This window comes from Esox lucius, chromosome 17 (assembly GCF_011004845.1).
Source record: "Esox lucius isolate fEsoLuc1 chromosome 17, fEsoLuc1.pri, whole genome shotgun sequence".
Lineage (NCBI taxonomy): Eukaryota > Metazoa > Chordata > Actinopteri > Esociformes > Esocidae > Esox > Esox lucius.
This window is the reverse complement of record NC_047585.1, coordinates 23290307-23313472: the sequence shown is the minus strand read 5'-3', so window position 1 is coordinate 23313472 and position 23166 is coordinate 23290307. Positions and strand designations below refer to the sequence as shown.

At 38.3% G+C, this 23166-nt stretch overlaps 1 protein-coding gene across 3 annotated transcripts in view; it reads left to right on the top strand.

The window, feature by feature from the left end:
* Window positions 1-23166, top strand: part of igsf21a (immunoglobin superfamily, member 21a) — a 241803-nt gene that overhangs the window by 145525 nt on the left and 73112 nt on the right. For all 3 annotated transcript variants that reach the window (XM_020055162.3, XM_010881651.5, XM_010881650.5), the window contains one exon: window positions 10998-11119. In XM_020055162.3, coding sequence (XP_019910721.1) covers window positions 11046-11119 — 74 coding nt within the window. In that variant the 5' untranslated portion in view covers window positions 10998-11045. The remainder of the gene's footprint in view (window positions 1-10997; window positions 11120-23166) is intronic.

The following is a 23166-nucleotide window of genomic DNA, read 5'->3' as shown; positions in this document are numbered from 1 at the left end:
AAACCTAATGCCTGTTTCTGACAATTTTCATAGTCAGAAACAGGCATGGGTTTCCTCCAGCAGGCCCCTCTGTAGTACTTTTGTCTTTACATGCTTACTTGTACATTGTTTGTTTTCTCAAACATGTTGTCTCTGTTTTTAGCAACACAACAACATATAGGGGACAACATATTTCTGTTTACCGATTAGGCTTTTTTATAGTGGTGGTGGGCTAAATCTTCAGTTAGCTGGGCTTGTATTGGACCTGGCTCACATTTTATCGCCTGATGAGAACTCAAGTCCCCCTCCCCTGACCTAATAATATAGCAGCATCATAACAATCAGTAAAGCAGGGAGAGCAGGTATGGTAAACTTTAAAACTGGAAAGACACAGCACTGTATAATCTGTAGTTACGGTCAATCCTTTGCTTCTATATGACAACCAATGTCCACTACAGCCTGTCCACTACAGTGCCTTTTTCTTTCTCCACTTTCGGTCCCCTGTTCATTCCTGGTGATAGAGGATAAAGAAGCATGTCCACCCATCTCTTTCTTTTATACATCCAGATGGCAGAGGTGTTGGGAGAGACCTTGGGTGCCTTTGTGCCTTTTAAAAGCATGGCCTGGTTTCAGCAATGTTGTAAACAGTGCTTTTCTACAAAAGCAGTACCCATGTCACCTTGCCCTCACCCTTCACTCTTGCACAGTGGTTCACTGTCAATGTCTCCATGTCACTCCACCTCTCTCCCTCAACAAAGCTGTCCCTTCTCTGGGAACAGGGTCTGTTCACTGATGTGTTTGTAATGGGTCTACGTTTGCCTGTGCATCCAAGTCATACCTAATTAAGAGGTGCATTCATTATAGAGGACTAGATAAAGAGAGTATGCCACAGGGACCATCTAAGGCAGCAGTCTTCTTGCTAGCACTTATAGCTTTCGCACCCCATGCATCTGACATCCGCATAATACCATACATCATTCAAGGAGAGGACCAGAATTCTAATGTCTATTTGATTAGATAGACTGTGGAAAGGGAGAGGTGCTGAACATTTTTATTTAACACAATATGGGGCATTGGGGAACCGTCAGGGCCCTCTTCGACTTCCTAGAATGCTTATGTATTGATACAAATATGTTTATTTATTCTCAAATTTTGATTTAATTAGTCCTTTTCTGTGACAGTAGAATCAAACAGGAGGATTTTGGGTGGGTTGGGCAAATTGCTGAATGAATGTTCAGTTTTTTTTTTAGCTGACTGATATTGACCCAACTCCAGCTGGCATTATCAACAGTTATGTTGGCTAATATTTCAATATTTGAATTACTAAACTTTCAACAAGAATTTACTTTCAAATGTTTGCCCTCTTTCCTTTGCAGCTCACTTGGTTTTATCTGTCTATGAAAATAGTAGCCTTTGTGAAACAGAACCAAAGATAAAAGATTTCCGTAATGGGAAGTAATAGTTTTACATATCAATTTGAAAATGTGCTTTATGATTGGAGTTTACTCTGAAAGTATTTAGACCCTTTCACTTTTTTCACGTTGTTACGATATAGCCTTATTCGTAAACAGATTAAATATTTTTGGCAAAGGTATTACTCCCCCATAAAAAGAACTTATTAGGACTCAGACACCTTCAGTTAATTATTTGTAGAAGCACCTTGGGCAGCAATTAAAGCCTCAAATCTTATTGTGTATTATACAACAGGCCACAAATTCAAATATAGCTGTTTTTGCTTGGTCATTATTGGGTATTGTGTGTAGATTAATGAGTGGAAAAATGAATCAGTTTTAAGTATTTGTTTGGTAGATTTGTTTTATCAAATGTTCCTTGCCTTGATGGAGTGTATATTGTAACGTTACCTTTGGTTCTCTAGCTGTTGCATAATTTATGTGCATGATGTAGTTGGTTATTTTAGCGCAGGTGTACCGTAGGTCGGTCGGTCCGCTGTGTGGGTGTTGCTGTGGTCCCATTATTCTGAGCTGGTAAGCTACTCTTGCTGCCGAAAACACGCTAGTGTGTGAGTGAAGTTAAACGGTCTGTACTACCACTCATCACTTATTGAGGGCTCTTCTCCAGACACGCCAACTTAATTTTCCTGCTCTGCTAAAAATAATTCCATTCTCGCTAGACATTTAATTTAACAAACAATGTAGTCTACTATTTTGATTTGTTCAACTACTGGGAACACCTACAAAAGGCTCCACCTCTGAACACCATATATGGAAAAAGTACAAACGAGCAGATCAGTGTAAACTAGTAACAGTCACAAAAACTAGCAAGTGAAGAAATAGATGTTCTTATTCAAAACGGTTAAAAACATCTCAAACATCTTGAATCTTGAATCCATTTTCCACTACATTGTAGAGCAGTGGTTGAACACCCGACAGTACTTCAGTGACTAAAGAGCATTATTATAGTTGCATTTATTTCATTTTTATGACTCAACACCAAGGACAGTATCATTTTAGTGGTGGGAGTGCATTCTGTTTCCCAAGGGGAGTTGTAATGTTGCCATGTTGTGTTCATATTGGCACTGGCATTGTACAGTTATCAGTTGTAGATCACAAAACATTTTGAACAACTTTCTGCCTAAGAGCATTTATTATAATTATTCAGGTGTACCAAAGACACTTCTATGTAGTCAACATTGTACTTGTTATTGTGCTGAACATTGATAAAATATATCTCAAATTCACCACACTCCCCTGAGTTCAACATACCAAATAAATGTTTTCTTACCACTCACTAAGATTTGTTTTCAGTTGTATACGGTACTTCAAGCTTTCCACGCTTTGTAAAATGATGTTGGAAAATATCTCTTTGAGGTTTACTAAAAGGCTCAGAGCGCCAGTACCGGTTTTAACACAGCTTTGCTTTCATCAGTTGACTCTTGCCTCCCCCTTTAAACCTCAGAACAATGTCACCTTGCCGGTTTGTCGCTACATCACTGAAGTGACAGTGAAAAGATGAATAGATGGATTTAATCATTTTGGGTCATTGAATGAGGTGCCAAAACATTAGTTGGGTTAAGTGGTGTGGCCAAGCAAAGTGAAAATGTTGTACCTGTGGAGGATCGTGTTCCCTAGCTCCAACACTAGGGACCATCATACCTTCCTGCGGTTTATTTTTGTAGCAATGGAACTCAAAAGGTCTAATTTGTTACAGAACAATAATGGATTCCACTGATACAATCTACTGTAACAGATCTGCATATCATACACTCCAAAGTATTTGTTTTTCTAGAACTTCCGCATGTTTACCTCTGTGTATCCCACCATTTAGTAGCAGCCTGAGGTATTTAGCTCCCTTCCCCAGAGGCAAAGATGTGATATGCGTTGTCCCACAGTAATTTATGGGGTACCGGAAATTGTTTGCTCAAATAAAAGTAATTATGCTGTACTTTCCCCTGTGAGGTGTTGTGTACTGTACATTATGCAGGAACTAATCAGGCATAGGCCTTATTTACCTCAGAGTGTATTGGAGGCAGATGAGAGCAACTTCATTGGCGGAGAGAAGAAAGATTCACAGGGCCCAGTTTTTCAAAAGTTATAAATCCAGCTATCAGATAGGATTAAATTCATGGAAATAGAATGAATAGAATTGGAGTCCCCATCAAGTGAATGATTCATCTGTTCTATTCAGTTTATTTCTATGCATTAAATCCTATACAATTGGCTATATCCAGATAAATAACTATTGAAAAACTGGGCACAGCCCACCAACAATTCCCCCCTTCAAAGCCGCGGCTCCATTAAATTCCTGTCACCCTTTTTCTTTACGTCTGTCTGTGGCGCTGAAGAGAAGAGAAATCACAGTCATTCAAATGCTAAGTAACTTCCTTTCCCCTGTGAATATTAGACAGGAGAGCAGTGCTCCATCATTTACCATGCAGCCCACATAGAAAAAGAAGAGGATCCAAAATGAGACTATGGTGCTTTGAATATATCCCCCACCTCCGCAATATCTAGTCACAAGTCATTACCTCAGACTGCTTGACACTTACCGAACACTGCAAAGCGTCAGTCTTCATTAAGATTCAGCTGTATACATGGACACATACCTAAAGCTATATAAGTGAGTGTCACACTGATTTAATCACTTTGTCTGTTTTCAAAAATTAGCTTGAAAGGATACTCTTTACACTTGATTTAAGATCAAATACATCTTGGATAAATAGCAACCATCTGCCAGAATTTAGCATATTGATATGATGAGTAGAAGGTCTACGTTCTTAATGTACATTTTCTACTAAGTTAACATAAGCAATTGTTTTAAGATGATCATATCATTTATTATATAGCAATAGGATTTTTCACATTGGCTGCTCATTTAATTGTTATGCAGCAAGCTGTGTGATATAACATGGGGCTGCAACAACTAATCGACAACATGGATAATGGAAATGGCTGGCTACGAATTTCATTATTGATTAGTTGGGCCTATGTGAGATGCAGAACAAAAAGCATTGAGAGATGGAAAAGACTGCCCCCAGTCTACAAATGTCTTCTTTTCATAGAGTTCCATATTAGTTTAGCATAATTTTATGTTGAATTTTGAAGTGAAAAATGACAGGATAGGACATACGTAAGAATGGACACCAGACAAGTGTTTAAGGCCCTGGAGTGTGTTTTATAAGCATAAGAAGCATAAGGTCTCTGGGAGGCTTGTCTTGTGCTATCGCATTCCAGCCGGGGTTTGTTGCAGCAACCTTGAGCTTCTCCAGCACTTCCTCCCAGACCTAACGGTTGCGCAGCGTATTGGCCAGAAGCTGGGCATTGAACTCCGACAGCTTATTAAGGTTCTATTCCATATGTCCCGAATAATGTCTTTACACTCTGGAGGTGGGAGAAGGAAGCCATAACAAGACATGGCCGCTCCCTGTGTCTGTAGCTTGGGGCTCTGCCTGCTTCCTCCACCAATGGTAATGGATAGAGACACAGGGAATGGACAGAGTGCCAATGTTCTGGGCCCTGGAGGGCATTTATTAACAAAAACCAGAAGAAACTCAATCAAAAACCCATGGGGAGGAGTACGAGATCCGGCTAATCTTTCTTTTCTTCCACTCCCTGCCGCCTGGAGCTGCTTTCCGGGAGGCCTTTTATCCTCACCCTGACGAGGCCTGATTGGGTTGTGCCTCGTCATTGGGTGGCAGCCGACCTGCGTTCAAGGGCCCCATTTTGCTGCGCTGGGCCAACTGTTTATTCCGGGGTGTTTGGCTTGATTCAGGAGAAGGTGCATTTGCACCACATTTCCCCTCCTAAGTGTGGGTCATCCCCAACTGGGAAAGATGGTGGGCAGCTCGGGACGGCTCGTCTGGCAATTCTGGCTGATGGCCTGATTTTCTCTTAGCTTCCCAGCTTCTCCACAACATCGTCGTAGCCATGACTTGACTTCTGCCTGATGGGGAGCGAACCCAGAACACTGGAAAATCGTATTTTAGATAACATAGTTATCTCTCCTCACCCTTTATACAGTGCAGCTGGCCGGGATGGACATGGGACACTGAAGCCAAAAGAGGAAGTTGATAGCACAGATTCAGGGAGTCGGAGTGATAACAGAACGCAGAGTTCATCATCTTTTATTTCTCGTTTCAATTTTGATTTATAAGCCTCTGACTGAGAAGAATTAAAGTTGCTTTTCTTTGTGTCACGAAAACCTGTTTGATGTGTAGAGTCCTTATGATTATTTTTTTGCGTCTTCGATATTTACAAAACTTAGTCGAATAACAACAACATTTCAATAGACACTATTAATCATTGTGTTAAACTGAGAAATGTTTCTTATTAAGTTTTCCTCCACCACAAATAGCATCACAGATGGCTTTTGCCACTGCTTATTAGCAGCTTATTAGCCATTCGTGAATTTCATTGATACAATAACTGCTGTATCAATATAGGTGACGATAACAGACTTTTTTGTCAAGTGAAAAGATGAGAGATTTGTGCAGTCAGCAAAATTTGGTCTATCCTCAACAAATCCTAAGACATAATTCGAAAATCTACTAGAAAACAGTTTAATTTTAAGCTTCTATACAACGTAGGTATTGAAGGTTATAGCCAGCGAAGTGTTTGTCTATCCTGGACAAATCCTCTTTTGCCACTGGCCGTTTTAACAGCTAATTTGACATTTGTGAATGACATTCAGTCGCTGGCTCTTCTAGGTTGGCTCCGCTTACACGGTCCGGCAAAAAAAAAAAATATATTTTTTTTTTATTTCCACCAACAAGAAATGTCACAATTGTTAAACTAACATTTGCAGTTTTACCACTAAACTGGTGAGTTACTTATGCATGAAGAGTTGGTTTACAGTTGTGCATGTTAAGCATTCCCCAATTTACCATGCCACGGGTGTCGTAGAAAGTTTGAGCAAAGTGCATCCCGAGAACAATCTTTTTAAAATTCTATTAAACGGATGTTGTCTGTGTACTTCAGGCTATAAACTATCTTTAAAGCTGCTTGTTATAAGATTCTTAGAAATGTCTTACCTTTCCTTTTTCCTCCATACTCTTTGTGAATTCCAAAATGTTAATGAATAGTATTTAGAGTTGTTTCAGCATACTGTTTTACATTGTATTATTTATTTTTTATTATATATTAAAACAGTTCCTTTAGTACATTTCAAACTTTATAGTAAAACAGCTTTGTAAGGCTTCTGGTGCTATACTTTATCCACATAAAAAAAATAATAATAATTGCACTATTTGTTTTATTACTGCTATCCCATTATTTTAATTTTTTTAAAGAGAGCCTTGTACAAGATCAGGAAAAATAATAATTGTATATATAATAAATAGACAACCTGCATTTAATACTAGTTGCAGCTCTATAACGTGCCTCAAATGTACATTTTGTGCATGATGTCATTCTTTTTTCAGTGTTAAGGTTTGTTCCAGTTAGCAAACCTTTGGCAAATCAGTTTTTCCATCAGACACTCAACAGCATTTTTCAATGATAATACATATGTTAAAGAAAGGACAATGACAAGCCTCTGATTAATTGAATATAAATGTATTTATAAATGCTTGTTTGACTACAGGCTGCTGATTCGATTTTCTATCCCTGAATAAAAAGAAGAAATACTTTTATTACTAGCAATCTATTTTGTTAGGGTTGGTTGTACTGATCCATGAAAATAGAAAACTATATTATACATTTGTGGTGGTAGATTTGCACATCCCTGTCCCTGACGTGGAAACAACTGTTTTGGCAGTTGTGGACCATGCAGCACTACACACAGATGCACCTCTTTCCTGACCTGTCCAGAGGTAAAAAATACAAGATTAAATATGGTTGTAATAACTGTCATGAATTGAATTGATTAAATACTCTTGCAGGGTATATGTGGCATTGACCATGAGGCCCTTAAAAACACAGATTAGTGGACACTGCAGTAACATCAGATAAAACAATACTAAAGATATGCTCACTTCTTTGAAGTGGGCCATAATGCGTCAGCACTAAGATAAATTGGAATAGAAAAAGTATATGTCCACAAAGAGGAGTCTATTGTGATAATCTTCTTCAGACAGAGACTTTCTGGATCTATGAATTAAAACCTCACACCCATTTGGGAGGAATGGGTGTGGGCAGTCACAGGATTGGGGGCCTCTCCACCCTTATTCTATAGGCTGCCTAGCTTCTCCTTCCCCAGCTCCTGTGTCATTGGGGAATATCAACATTGAGGGCAGCATGGCTCAGCACATCTTTTTCATTCACTATTTCAGCTTCTCCCAATGCTGCTCTGCATAGGCCATAATACACCTCCCTTGACGAGGTCCAGATGGGAGGCAGCTGTGCAGGGGCAGGGCTGGCCATGCAGGCTGCCCCGTTAACCCCACAGAGTAAGCAACAGCAAGAAATTGATGAACAGTGACCAGGGAAAAAAAACGAATAGGCTCGGAACATAAGAAGAAACCTAGAGTGATGCAGCACGCAAGGACGTGTTCATGCTATGTTATATAATGCTGTGGTTCTCCTTATCTGTTTTTATATTTTTGCCATAAGATTATGGATATTTGAGATGCACATGCCTTTTAACAGAGGTCACATGATCACCAAAAGTGAACGATTGAAGATTGGAAAACTTTCGCCTAGTTCTGACAAATTGTCAGTTTCTGCTGCAACATGCAGATTGTCGGGTCACAATATGGCTTAAACCGCTTGAATCTATGGATTCTTCCTGCTTTGTCTCAATGGTTGAGACTGGCGCTGCTGGAGTCATCGAATGGGAAATGTTTTCTTGGCACACATTATTTAATAGGACTTTGTGTGTGTGTGTGTTTTTGTGTGTGTGTGTGTGTGTGTGTGTGTGTGTGTGTGTGTGTGTTTGTGCGTGTGTGACTTGATGTGGTTTAGAAAAGAGTAAACGACCAAGATAAACTTTAATAGCTTGCATTAATTATATTATTAAAATGTAAGCTATTTATCCATTGTCACCCTCAAAATAAGCCAAATTCAAGTCATTTACTCTATAGCCTATAAATAGATTAACTTTATGTGTGAAATGTTTGTAGCCCAACCACAAGGCATAGAGTTGGGAATGCACTGCAAATCTGTCACTGAACAGCAAGCAGCCAAAGCATGCCTTTGCAATGTTGCAAATACAATTGCTGGAAAACTAATGCCTACAGAAAAAAGAGAATACTTTAATTTTTATTTACAGTACAGTACAAAAAGTATTACACCACCTTACACATTTTTTATTTATCTGAGCATTAGGTGTTTATTTGCTAAAAAAAAAAAAAATAGATATATCTATATATATTATTGAAGTATACACACACTTCCACTTGAAATGGTGTTTAGCTTATAAATGCTTTAAAATGTCTTCATAAGCAATACATACATACTTACAATGCATGTATAACTATGTCATGCTTCATAAAACAATAATATATATGACATAACTGTGTGACATAAACACCAATGTCAAATGTGACATAACCTACTATGTCAAACATGACGAAACCTGTGCTTTATAAAGGGTGGCATAACTTCCTAAATCCTATACAATTGAGTCTTCAAAAGGTATTTATAATATTGACATGTAATTTCAGGATAGTGGGTTTTATTCCCGGAACCACCCAACGTAATATAGTTTAGTAAATAAGTATTTCGACAGTGATGCAGTTTTTTTTCTTTTTTCAGTGTACTCCAGCAAATTGGATTTGAGATGAAAAAATTAACAAGAGGTTAAAGTGCAGACTGACAGCTTTAATTACACGGTATTTATATCCATTCACCGTGAACCGTATAGGAATGACAGCCCTTCTTTTTATACATAGTTCATCCATTTTATGGGACCTAAAGTACAAATTCACAGCTTGCCCTTCTACCAATCCTCATGTACATTAAAGTATTTCCTAACAAAGAACCTTTATCATTTAAAAAAGCATTTTTTGTTGAAACTGATCTTCTTGACTGACACAGTGCCTATATTTGCAGAAGGTCTGGTGTAACATTGCTTTCAACTTAACCTATGTAGCCTCACAAAAGAAATTGACAGCTTCATATCCTTTGGCTCAGTCAGCAGTCTGCAGACTTGATCAACAAATATTTATAATTATATATAATTAATTAAATATATATAATTAATATTTATTTCCCTGTACTTGTTGTGCACCACTGTTATATTCCCAATTTACTTATGCCGTTTTGTTACAGGTGTGCAAATTGCACAGAGTAACAGCAATAAAAGATATCCAGCAAACGTATTTGAGAAACCAAGTCCCTTGGTCATTTAGACATGATGGTCAAATTAATTCATACAGGAAAACAAATAACTATTTTCTCTAAACTACAGTATTGGGGCTTGAAAAGATACTGACATTTTAGGATATGACTTTCATGGTCATATCATCAAACTTATTTATACATTTGGCAACATTGTCATTGTCTAGCAGTCAGTCAGAAAGAGCTAGCAATGCTTAAGTTTGCTACCTCAAATTCAATGGATACAATTATACTGCATCTAAAATCAATCACGTGAAACTAAATTGATGGCAGAGGATTTAACTAGTAAGTGTTTGCTTTCTTTGGAGAGGGCTTCATATTTTCAAGCCTCAGTAATGCACTCTGCACTTGCTTGCCAACGATATTGCTAAAAGTCTACCAGGCATGGCCACAATTGTGCAAATATACAAACATCAATAATCATATTTTCTATCCCTCTACAACAGCCATAAGATTAAATTAATGCATTCATAATGTCTTGACTTGATCATACTTAACAGCAAATTGCACAGGTTATTTAAATGAAAGGGGGTTATTTGACCATTACAATTGTTTAATTAGATCAATTACAGCTTTCATGTTTCACCACTTCACATCTTCTTTGGTACCATAACTTTTTTTGAAGTGCAACTATTTTTGCTGACTGATTTAGAAACATAACTCCTCTTAGTAATTGGACAAGAACTGTATATCCTCCGCAGCATGGTGCCATAGTATAAAATCTGTCCATCATCTTGCCAATAGAGATGCAAGTTTGCACTTCTTACTGGGATAGTTTCCCATTAAGCACGCTGCTTGTAAGCAGTTAGAAAGTAGGGGAAATAGTTTTCTCAATCAGGTCAGTGGGAATCTTTTTTGCTATAGCCACACCTTGCAGTATTGTTATTGGCTAAAATTATATTAAAAGAAAGTTACTTACTGATGTTACTTTGCAAAGAACCCTTTTCATAGCTTTTTTTTCTTAGAGTACAAGCTGACTAGGTGAAATATCTATTGTTTTATCCATGAGAAGGCATTTAACTGTAATTTCTCCCTGGACACAAGCTAAAAATTAGATTGTGTTCTCAGTGTTACTTACATGGCAAAGTAAGGGTTAAACATGGAGTTACATTTCAACATACACATTTCAAATTTAAACAGTCCAGAGATTCTGAAGTTCTGTATCTGAAAGATTTCTGTTTCAAGCAGTTCTAGGTAACAACAACATTAGCTTTTTGAAAGTGTAATATTATGGTATTAATAGACCATATAATTGTATTAATTATTTCTGTTTTTGCTTGACAGGTCACAGACGGGGGCACCATTAAGCAGAAAATCTTTACCTATGATGCTATGTTTAATACCAATTACTCTCATATGGAAGATTATCGCAAACGGGAAGACCTTGTGTACCAGTCTACAGTTCGGTAAGCATCCCAACCAACTATCAATTCTACAATAAATGTTCAAGTGTTTGTCTTCTCCCAGTATAGGGAGTATAGGCATAAATAACAGACAGAATGTTGCAACACATTTCTGGTCTTCCAGAATAAGGATACTCTCACCCCAGGATTAGCATACTCTTAAAGACCTTAAAAGAACATTTTAATAATGTAAATAGTTATCCCAATTTTGTTGACGATACATTTCCTCATCTAGCGTTAATAAACAATTTAATAATAATTCATGAATCTAAAATTCATAATGATATAATAGCAGTTACAAGTCTGAGTCACCAGTGGTTGACAAGGTCTGAAGAACCAATAATCAAGTCCAAGTCAACTCAGCCATTAAAATTGGGAATTGATGTCCTTCAACCCACTTATGCCAATTTGACTGTTACCCACTGAAATGGATAGTGGCAAGACATTGCAAGGTAAAGAAGATGAAAAAAGGTGCATGAAAGTGCAACCAACCTGTAGTAATTTCAGTGCAGCCTTTGATGTTATTAATCATAATTTGTTATTTGAAAACATAATTTGTTTTGACTTCCTGACACCTGTCATTAAATTGCTAAAGTTACATTTCAAGTGGAACCCAGTGAGTGTACTTTAATGGGAGATTCTCTTCTGTCAGATATGTACATTGTGGTGTCCCTCAGGGCAGTTGCCTTGGGCTTTTTCTAAATTTTTACAAATAATTTGCCACTTGTCTTCTTAAAAACATCACAATACATATAGTCTTCCTAAAGCACTAATGTACAGTTGTTGTTTTTTTCACTTGGATGTAACTGTGAGTTACTGTTTGTAAATACTGCCAGGAAAAGTATTTTTTATGTGTTTTCATTTCAGGCTTTAAGGCAACAACTGATGAACATTTAGAATAGGGGGTGATGACTTTCTATGCCCGCTGTATATATTAATATTATATAGTTTGTTTAGTCATTGTTACTCGTATTTGACAAATTATTTTTCAATGTATTTTAATAATTAATAGTGTGTTGTTTTGTTTATAACTGTTCTGTGCTACTCTGTGCTATTCTGTGTTTTATGTAGACCCCAGAAAGAGGTACAATAGCTAATCCTAAAAAAAACTAAATGGATCCTAAACAAACTGGAAACTAAAATACTCAATCCCTCAGGATGTTGATTTCGTTGCTGACCTCTACATGAACAGCTGGCTTGGGCAGTTTTTATTTCCATGACAGAGATGAATACAGTGTTTTTCAGGTTTTTCAGTTAATCTGAGGCCCTGTTTGGGACAGCGCTATTCAGGCCTGTGCTCCACCCTCCTTCCCCAGCTTTCTTTCCCACACACACATACATACCCTCAGAATGCGGAGCCCTGCTGTTTTTGCATGGGTTTTAAAAATACGAGAAAGGGATGGAGTCCGAGTCATGTGGCTGTGGTTGGGTAGATTACGAGTCGGAGGACTCCTGGGGACTGTCTTCCTATACCTTGGGCCACAAACATGCGGCTGCTGTTCTCTCCATCTTCGTATCATTCTGTTTCCAGCCTTGCTTTCTCTCCTTAATTGTCTGTTGTCATCACTTTCTCATTTTGGTACATACTTTGCATCAATTAGTAATAAAGGCACACACAAAAACAGACAGACCCACAGTGTGTTTTTGGTACATACACTTCAGCCATGTCTATTTCACCCATACAGTACTGCTCACTATTTGTCCCTAACCTACGCTCTCTTTTCTCCTTCAGTGTTATTATCCCAATCATTTTCTAACGCCCTCTCCCTCCCATGCCTTTCATTTTCTTCCCATTTCATTCCTTCTGTTGTTGCTCTAACTGCCCCCCTACCAATCCTCATCTCACCATTCCCAACCTCATATAGATAATCTTAATTTCTTTGCTTTCCCAACTGACTATGATGTGCTCAGACAATCCATCAGTACCGTAAGGGGAATGGTCATCATCGGAATGGACGTTACACAAGTACACATATACAAACGTGCACCCCCTCCACACAAGCACATTCACAAACACACAGGCAAACACATTACATTTTTCTCCCTGTAGGATTTGAATCGACATATATTCATACGAGTACACAGACACAAATATGCACCCCCCCCACACACACACACACACACAACACACAACACACATTTCACTCAGTAGGATTTGAATCGACAGTCCCAGCAGGAGAAACAGTTGGACAGTACCTGCTCTGACCTGCTTGTCTGGCGGAGTGCTTTTCCGGCGTTAGTCAAGCGGAGAGGTAAAGGGGGCTCCTGTCAGAGTCACCCAAGACCAGTCATGATGAATTTGAATCCTCTCTTATGTATCCAGTGGCTTCCTCAATGGCAGAACACAGAGTTTAAGAGATGAGAGGGAAGCAGAGCTCTGATACGTCATAATCTGCTGTTTCCATCTGACATGGGTACATTTTCCCTACAATACCCAATCTTATGAACTTAAAATGAATGGTGTCATTTAGTTACCTTCCCAGAATGCACTTGACTATGATCTTTTGTTTGTTTTTCCATAATACAGTTTTTCATCTCAGGATAAGCTGAACCTGTACTGTCAATATTACTGTGGTAGATTAGCAAACAGAAAGGCAGGTGATTTCTTCAGTCTTTTATATTGTTATCAGCTGCCTTTGGCCTTACAATAAGATAGCTTGCTATTTGTCAAATTACTGTGATACAGATCATATCCCCTCTTTACCTTGACGGCTTTTTGATGAAAAAAAAATATTTTGTGACAATATAAATGGCAATCACCAAGTAAAAAGTACATTCTACACAATAAATCAAACATATGTATCTTTTTGTGCAAGCCTTTTGATAGATGGTCCTAGATACAAGCTATGAACAAAACTGTTGGATTTCTCTTAAAGAAATAGCAGGAAATTCCCCTGCGAATTTCCCGTACTACTGTGAAACAAAGGTTAACCCATTCCGGAAACTAAAGGGCAAGGCCTGCTGTCGTTCTTCAAGAGGCTTTACAGACAGGCTCTCACTCAGCAAAATACTCTAACGGTTTTGAGGTTTCTGTGACCCTTTGCTGCTTTTTCATCTCACCAAGCCTTTTTCCATCTTATCTAAGAGCTGTCTTCTCAGAATTTGGACAAGCTTTATGGAGAAGGTTGTAGACAACCATTCATTGATTTATCAATCAAATGTATTTCAGAAATCCCTTTTTTACATCAAATGTCACAATGTGCTTATACAAATAAGCAGCCTGAAACCAATATGAGCATAAAATAGGATTTAGCACTGCGTTTTGTGTGAACGTGGTCCTGGTTATATACTGTATGTCAAACATATATGAAGCCAAACTGCCTTTTCCTTTTTTTGTGACCCACAGCCACTAACACACCCATGGGGTTTTAGTGGTCAATGCAATTTCTGCTCATTCAGTATTTTTCCTCCTGGCCTAACAGGCATGTTATGATCATGTGCAATTTAATAGACTGTAACAGCTTAGATATTGACATATGTAAGCCTTACAAACACAATCTAAACAATTGGCCACATAATCCATTTTGGTATAGCCCAAGGTATCCCATTTCATGAGAGCTGCCTTTCTCTTTTTTGAATTGTACCCCATTTTTCTCTCCACTTTCGTGATGTGAATAAGGCCCTGCTTTTTCATAGCATTTCCTACGGGACAGGTAAAGTCGAGATATGTGTCCTTGAAACACGTTATCATGCTTCTTGCTCAACCAGGAATTTTAGACCAGAATCCTGTTGAAAGGAATGCACTCTCCTGCCTTTGGTTGAGCTCACAAGCGCCCAAGCCAACATTAGGAGACAGTAGAGTACAACGAGGCAAGGCAACAATTTTCAGTTACTAATCCTCAAACTCATATGTTGCTGGCAAATTGCGCTACCCTCCATGGGACCCCTAAACTAATCCACAAGCATCATTGGTCTTGCAAAGCAGCATTTATTTTTCAACAATGTTTTGAAGAAATGAATCCTACATTAGAGGAAAACATAGTATGCTATTGCATCCAATCATAATATTATATTGACGTAGAAAGCAATGATTTCAAACCCTTAAGGTAAAATACAAAATGAAAATCCATTTATAGCTGCCTTTTTAAAATCTTGGATAGATTCTGGGTCAGTTGATATTTCCATTTTGTCTTCTAATGTCTCTTAATGTGAAAGTAATACAAAAATAAAAAAAGTTATCAGTTTACATTACTGAATTGAGGTACTCCACAAGTTAAGTTACTGATTACTGTAATGGATTACATTTTAAATCACTAAGCCACACCCCTCCCAATGCACAGACTCACAGTGCTCACACCAATGGGATTTTTTTACTGGACTTCCTCTTTAAATTATGCGTTCCAAAGGAAACACTGGTGGAGAATGATTACCTCTGCATAACACACCTCTCTAGTCTCCACAAACTGTAACTCCCTGTGTTTTATGCCAAATGTTCCCAAACTCCAATCACAGAGTATCTCCAACAGTTCACATTGTGGTTGTAGCCATGGACAAACGCACTAGTTTTGACTTGTAAACTAAACATCAGGGTCCCAATGGGTTGAATCAGGTGATTTTGTCAGATGTAACAACAAATATGTATACTTTTGGGAGTACTTGCAGACTGAAGTTGGGAAATATTACTAATAAACAGTGTTTCAGTCCAGTTCTTTCCTTATTGGAGTCATTGAGGCCTTATGGCTGCTTGTCTGCAGCTACAACATAGAGGTGTATTTGGTGGATGTTCTTGTGAACTGAAAGTGGTTAATACTTCTGTAGGCCAGCCATTCATACATTTCTGGTTAACTTGACTGAAATATAACCATCCGTGGACATTTCAGCGGATGCTATGGTTGTGCACTTAATCCTCATTAATATAATTAATTATTCAATTACATACATAAGCAGTCACATGTGGCAACTGTCAAAAAACAGCAACGGCAGTGAATCCCTGTGCATTGCAAAACATGGCACAACGTTAATTATCCTTTTCCCTAGATCAGAACTGTACTAGAAAATCCTGTTTGTCAGTAGTTAGCTATGAAAAAAGACAGAAAAATACACTGAACTTGTTTTTTAAGATAAACGCAAACTAGTTATTTACATGTACAATCAGGATCTGCTGACCAGCAGATGCTGTGTTGGAGATAGTTAGACAGAGTCAATCAGGCTAATAATGGCTACAACTGAAGGAAGTTTGTAAAACTCTCAGGAAAGGACCCATCAGTGTAATATCTTTGCATGCTTGCCATTGGTCACTACAAATGTAATCCATTTCTGCCTGCTGTCTGTGTTTTTTGGGAAACTGTATAAAGATTCATTGCTACAGCCTGTATGCGAGACGTGACAACGGCAGTGTTGGTAAAATGTCATCTTAATGTGCGTAATGTAAAATGAGATCATTTGCAGTGGGAGGAGAATTCAGTGAGCAAAATGTTGTCATTGGTTAGCAACACTGCTCTACATGTACACTTACATTTTTGATACAGCCTAGAAATATCCCAGAAATGTATTCCCTGCAGTGGTTATCTAGTTTACTAGATAAGAGATTTACAATGACAAATTATTTTATGTATTAACCACAATTTATTTGTCACAGTGCAACTTTGGTCTCTGCTAGTTTTCCTGGCTTGTCATCTAAGCTTGCCATTACTCAAAGCATCCAGGGGTAAATGGGCTAAAGCTCTAGAACTGACATGAATTCTAACAAAAATTACCCCTGCCAAAAGTTCTGCTCAATTGAAACAGCAATGAGTTGTTCTCAGTCTGTTTATACAAACTTTTATTATTCCATGGGAAAAAGGGACATTTTATTATTTGTTTTTGTGTTTATGAAAAAAATAAAAAACTATAACTACATAAGGGCAATGAAATATACTGTCAAACACATATAGTATGTTTAGTATTTTTTAATGTCCTCTGGTCCCAGAAAAGCAATTCATTTCTAAATTGGGCCCCAGACTGAATTTATTTAATATATTTGCCCCTAGTGATGTGCAGTTTTCAAATTATTAATTCACTAAAATGGCACTTAATCTGTTTTGAATGTCATGATACCTTTTTTTTTTTGAATTGCTTGTTAATTTTAGTGGTTAATATAGTTGGCATGCTGATTACTACAGCAGAAATCTATGAGGCGTTCAGTCTTAGCGGCTTCAGGGAAATGCTCTGACCAACAACTGTTTAACTTCTGCCCACAGTAATATACAGTGGGGAGAACAAGTATTTGATACACTGCCAATTTTGCAGTTTTTCCCACTTACAAAGCATGTAGAAGTCTGTCATTTTTATCATATGTACTCTTCAACTGTGAGTGACAGAATCTAAAACCAAAATCCAGATAATCACATTGTATGATTTTTAAGTAATTAATTTGCATTTTATTGCATGACATAAGTATCAGGTTAGATGTCATTATATATTTCCTAAACATTGGTTTATTTTAATGTGAGTGTATATGCTGTGGGGTATATTTGATGTTAAAGCAAACAATTTGATAGCTAGGGCAAATTTTTGGGCAGTTTGTTAGTAAGCTGTTTTGTAACATCAAAATTATTTATTTATAAACACAATTTGCTTTCACATGATGTTATACATTTCAAGAGGAATTTGGCTATGAGTTTGAGTCTACATTGTTAAGAATAGGCTGACTACAACCCTGAAAATAAATGTACGGATTGTATTTGGACTTCTGATCTGTAGCAGAGAAAAACTAAAGCCCAGTTGCTGACATCATGTTAGCTGATTTGCTGCAGAGATTGTCTGGATGAGTGAACAGGGCCTGCTCTGTGCAGTGATCTCCGTCCCTGTCCCTGTAACACATCACTGCTGGCAGGTATGGATATGATGGGCTGCATGACGAAAACATGAATTAAAGTCTTATAGACTATTCCCAAGGGAGGATTGATCTCCCTCTCCCTCTGTATGCCTGCTGCTTTTGCTGTTTTTGAATGCAATTATTGTCATCGATCATTTCCTTGTGTATATGTGTACATATGGGTTTTTTGTAGTGTGAAAGGGTAGTATCATATTTATTCTGCGCAGTGATAAAAGGCTTGTGTGTTGAGTCACTGCGTGATACTATTTTAATGAGATGAATGTGTGAGGAATGTCCTGAACTTTTGTTGTAGTAAATAACTTCTACATCCAAACACTTATTGTAACAATGGTCCAGTAGTTCAGGAACCTATTGTAATTGTTAGGAATCCAAGTTGTGAAAGGGTTAGAAAAGTTTTGACTTTTGACATCAAAGGTTGATTACAACACCCAACAGCTGGTGGTGAAATCTTCCTTTGACTTCAAAAGATCAGCCCTACCTCCTTGTTTAATGTGGAGTCTCTAATTGTGTTACAGTGATAATTCTCCACCCTAGAAATAATTTGCCTCTAGGAACAATGACATCACCATGATGGATTATCAATCATTCAGAAAATGCTGTATTTGTTTTTGAATAATGAAAGGGGGGCAAGAATGAGAGGGGCTTTTTGTCCCAAAGTCTCATCTTTCTAAATACATTGTGAAAGAGACCTAGTGCTCTGATATCTTTTCTAGTTACTTCACCTTTTTCTGCTGAAACCACTGGAGGGTCAACTTGGCCTTGTTTTTAGGGTCATTGTCATGCTGGAAAGTCACGAAAGCTGCGTCCCATGCGCAGCTTTCGTGCAGAAGAATGCAAATTAGGCATGTCATGGTGTTGTCGGGCAAATTGTAACCAGGCTTTTTTGTGGCATTGGCACATTAAAGGCTTCTTTCTGGCAATTCGAACATGCAGCTCATTTTTGTTCAAGTATCGTCATATTGGTCTCATTGAAACAACCACACCGTCTTTTTCCAGAGCAGCCTGTATTTCTCCTGAGGTTGCCTGTGGGTTTTTCTTTGTATCCCGGAAAAATGTTCTGGCAGTTTTGGTTGAAGTCTTTCTTGGTCTACCTGACCTTGGCTCGGTATCAAGAGATCCCTGAATTTTCCACTTCCTAATATGTGATTGAACAGTACTGATTGCCATTTGCAAAGCTTTGGATCTTTTTATATCCTTTTCTATCTTTATGAAGTTCCATTACCTTGTTACGCAGGTCTTTTGACAGTTATTTTCTGCTCCCCATGTCTCAGTATCTAGCGTGCTCAGTGCATCCACGTGAGAGCTAACAAACTCATTCACTATTTCTACAAAGACACTATTTGCAATATTTGAAATGCCACAGGTGTGGGAAATTCACTTTTAATTGCCATTTTCACCTGTGTGTATCACCTTGTGTGTCTGTAACAAGGCCAAACATTCAAGGGTATGTAAACTTTTGATCAGGACCATTTGGGGGATTTTTGTTATCATTATAATTTCAGAAGGAATCAAACAACTATGTGATAAAAATGGCTTCATAGGATCCCTATCCTTACATAGAATTTAAAAAAACAATGCATGATCAGTTATGTTTTCAAAATCATTGCCAAAATTTCACCAGGGAATCTAAATTAATGAGCACAATTATACATTTTCATTAGAGGAGCTACATTGTTTATTTAAAAAAAAAAAAGTGCACCGACTGTAGGATAGTTGCTATTTTTGTACAGCTGTTTAGTTGGCTCTGTCTCTTTGACTATGATGAGGTAACATCAAGATGAGGATAACTTAAAGGCAATAGTTACAGTGCCATGAAAATATGTGCTGTACTGGAGCTAGAATGCATGGGGATGAATTAAAAATAACACACTGGACACCATTGGCATCATTTGTCCTGGGCATTCTGTAATGGCCCTGGATCTTTTATGAATAGCCCCGGATCTCAAATGGAGCCAAAAATTATTATAGAACCTTATCTATTCATCTGTAATTCTGATCACGCGTTATGACAATGTAGACGTCGCTAGAGTGATAGCGTGAAATATTTTAAAACAGTTTTTGCCGGACCACGTAAGTGGAGCCGGGCCTTGAAGGACGAATGTCTCTTATTGACTTACTGACTGACTGTGTGACAACCCCTTCTTAAATAGCGTAGTGGTTAGAGATGTCGAAAACAGGTCCTGTGTTTGACTCTTGTCCCAGTCAAAACACATTATTCCTTAGGATTTGTTCACTTCACTGGCTACAACCTTCAGTAGCCACGATATAGGAAGCCTAAAATAAAACAGTTTACTGTTATACTGTGATTATTTCTGATGGATTTTCAAATTATGCATTACGATCTGTTCAGGATAGACAAAACCTTCGCTAGCGTCAGGATTCTCTCGTCTTTTCACTTCACTAAAAAGTCAGTTATCGTCACCTATATTGATAGTTTATGTATCAATGTAATTCACAAATGGCTAATAAGCTATTAATACTGCAAGTGGCAAAAGCCATACAGTTCATAGATGCTATTTGTGGTGGTGGTAAACTTAATAAGAAACATTACTTAGTTTAACACAATGCTTAATGTTGTCTAGCGACATATTGAAATGTGATGTGATGTTAATGATCTAATGTTGAAATGCTATACCAGTTGTCAGCAGATGTAAGATTCCGTGGCGTAGTGGTTAACGACACAATCTCTGACGTGGGAGACCTGGCTTTGAATCCAGCGAGGATAACGATCATCAGTTTTTATTGCGGGCTGGCTGAACTAGACATGCCTGGTTTCTTGTTCTTATGTCTACGTGAGCAACTAAAAGAAGTTGACTATAAATACTTGGTTTGTGCACTCTTTACCATTCATTAATTATTTATGCATCAGAAAACATTAAATCGGCTCCAGTTAGTACAAAATGCCACCGCTCAAATTTTAACTGGTATAAGAAAACGGGAGCACATAACACCAATATTGGCCTCCCTCCACTGGCTTCCTGTTCATTTCAGGATTGATTTTAACATTTGAATGCTTGTTTTTAAGGTTTTAAATGGATTGGCCCCTTTATATCTGTCAGAACTTTTACATTGTCATTCTTCAGGCCGAGCACTGAGGTCAGCTAAACAGTTACTTCTAGTTGTCCCAAAAGCCAGGCTAAAACTAGAAGGGATCGAGCTTTCGCGGTGGCTGGTCCCCTCCTCTGGAATAGCCTACCACTGCATATTCGAAATGCCCAGACTATACACACTTCTAAGTCATTGCTAAAGACGCACCTTTTTACTCTGGCTTTTAATCTTAGCTGAGTTGGCATTACATTTCTTTGTCTTTGTCTTATGTGTATCTATGTAATTTTTCCCTGTACATTTCATATATTTTGTATACTGTCCTGTACAGCACTTTGGTCAATGACAGTTGTTTTAAATGTGCTTTATAAATAAAGTTGACATTGACAATGTGTGAGATATAGTTAAGTGAAAGCGGTATTTGGTAAGGATAGTTTAATTAATAATGCTAATATGTAAAGTGAGATTTTAATGGGTCTTTGTAGAAATATAACGAGAGGAATTTCTCATGCAACATAATCCACCCAATGCCAAGTACATGTTCTTTAAAATATAGTGTAGGAAGGATGATAGAGAAAGGAAACAAAGACAGGTAGTGGTCACAAAGCCAAAGACATGTTATTGCAACTCAAAATCCAATAAAATAGAATAGTCCTGTAGAAAGGATACTGGTCTGTTTGTCAGAGGTGTCAAAGGGGAGTCAGGTGTTGATTTGTTTAGGAGTGGAGTGACTTTGGCATCTAGAGGGCTGCAGCCAGTGGTCAGGAATGAGTTAATGAGGGATGTAAATCTTGGTTTATACTTCTGTGGGTCTGCGTTGTTAATGTCATATGCGGGTGTACGGAGACGTGCTTAACGTTTATATAGTTGTGCGGCCTTGTTCTGTAGATAGCATTACATCATAAAACAATTTGCACAAGGCAGGTGCTGTCCTGCAAAATGTTGGTTTGTTCGCTTGTAGAGCAGGGACACTTCACAGAAGAAGTAACTGTAACTGTATAGTTGGTAAACACTATAATAGCCACCTAACTAGATCTGGGGAGATGCATAAAAACAATTTATTTTTGGAATGGTGAGTTTGAGAGAACTTGTCAAATGAGTTGAGGAGGAGGAGAAGGATGATGAGTTGGAAGAACTGATTTGTATACAGTTAATTAGAAGGAAAGAGAGAAGAGGCTAAAGGAGGTTGTCAACGAGGCCTTTGAATATGTCTTGAGCAGATGAGGGAGAATACAGTGTGCTTGTTCAGCATATGCGTAACATGGATGAAAAAGATGCCTTTCAAATATTTCTTAATTATGTAAACCCCTCCCTCCGCATTCCAACCAATCATCGTGGCTACGCGCTTGGAGTTATTTTGGGCTGTTGCATGTAGCCTACGCGGCCTGGTTGTGCGGGCCTGTGCAGCTCTCTGCGGTGTCTGCGGACCTTGTGCTGATGTGTTTGACATTGGAGTATAAATCACGTTTAAGGAATGAGGTCTCTGGAGATGGTGTTGTGAAGGGACTAGGGGAGAGATGATAGGGTCATGCTGTGGTGTTGTTGGATTACTAAACATCACTAGTCACCCAGGACAACCTCTAGAGATACATTGCCAAGTTTGGTAGTGAACATCCAGTGGACTAGTAGGCTTAGTAAATGAGGTATGGATGTCATCGACATATTTTTGAAAGTGGTTGAGGGGAGAAGGATTGTTGGGTGAGGAGAAGTTGGAAAAGAGTTTCCTGGGGATAGAAGAAGCTTGGAATATCAAGTAAGGTAAAGGGGCTTTGGCAGCACATGGATGTTAAGAGAAGGTAGCAAAGAGTGAGTCAATGAATGCTAGGTCATTCTGAAGTTTGGTTTCCCTCCTTTTTCTGTGAGCTTGCAGTTAGTCATTTAACAACAGAGCATTAGGGGAGTACTGAGCTGGACAGAAGGAAAGGGGCTAGTAAGAGTCATAGGACTTGGAAGGAGAGGAGAGTAGGGTGAAAATACCCAGGATACAAAGGGGAGGAGGATTCATAAGATGGGAGAGATGATAGGATAGAGGAGGCGAGAGTAGTCGGGGTGAGGGAATGGGTATTCCGGAGGCGTATGCCTTGGTTAGTAAACATGAGATGAAGCGCATTGCTGTTAGCCTTGTGAGTAGGGGTTGACTGAGAAATGTTGATGTCAAAGTGGAAAGGAGGGGTGTGACAGGGTACAA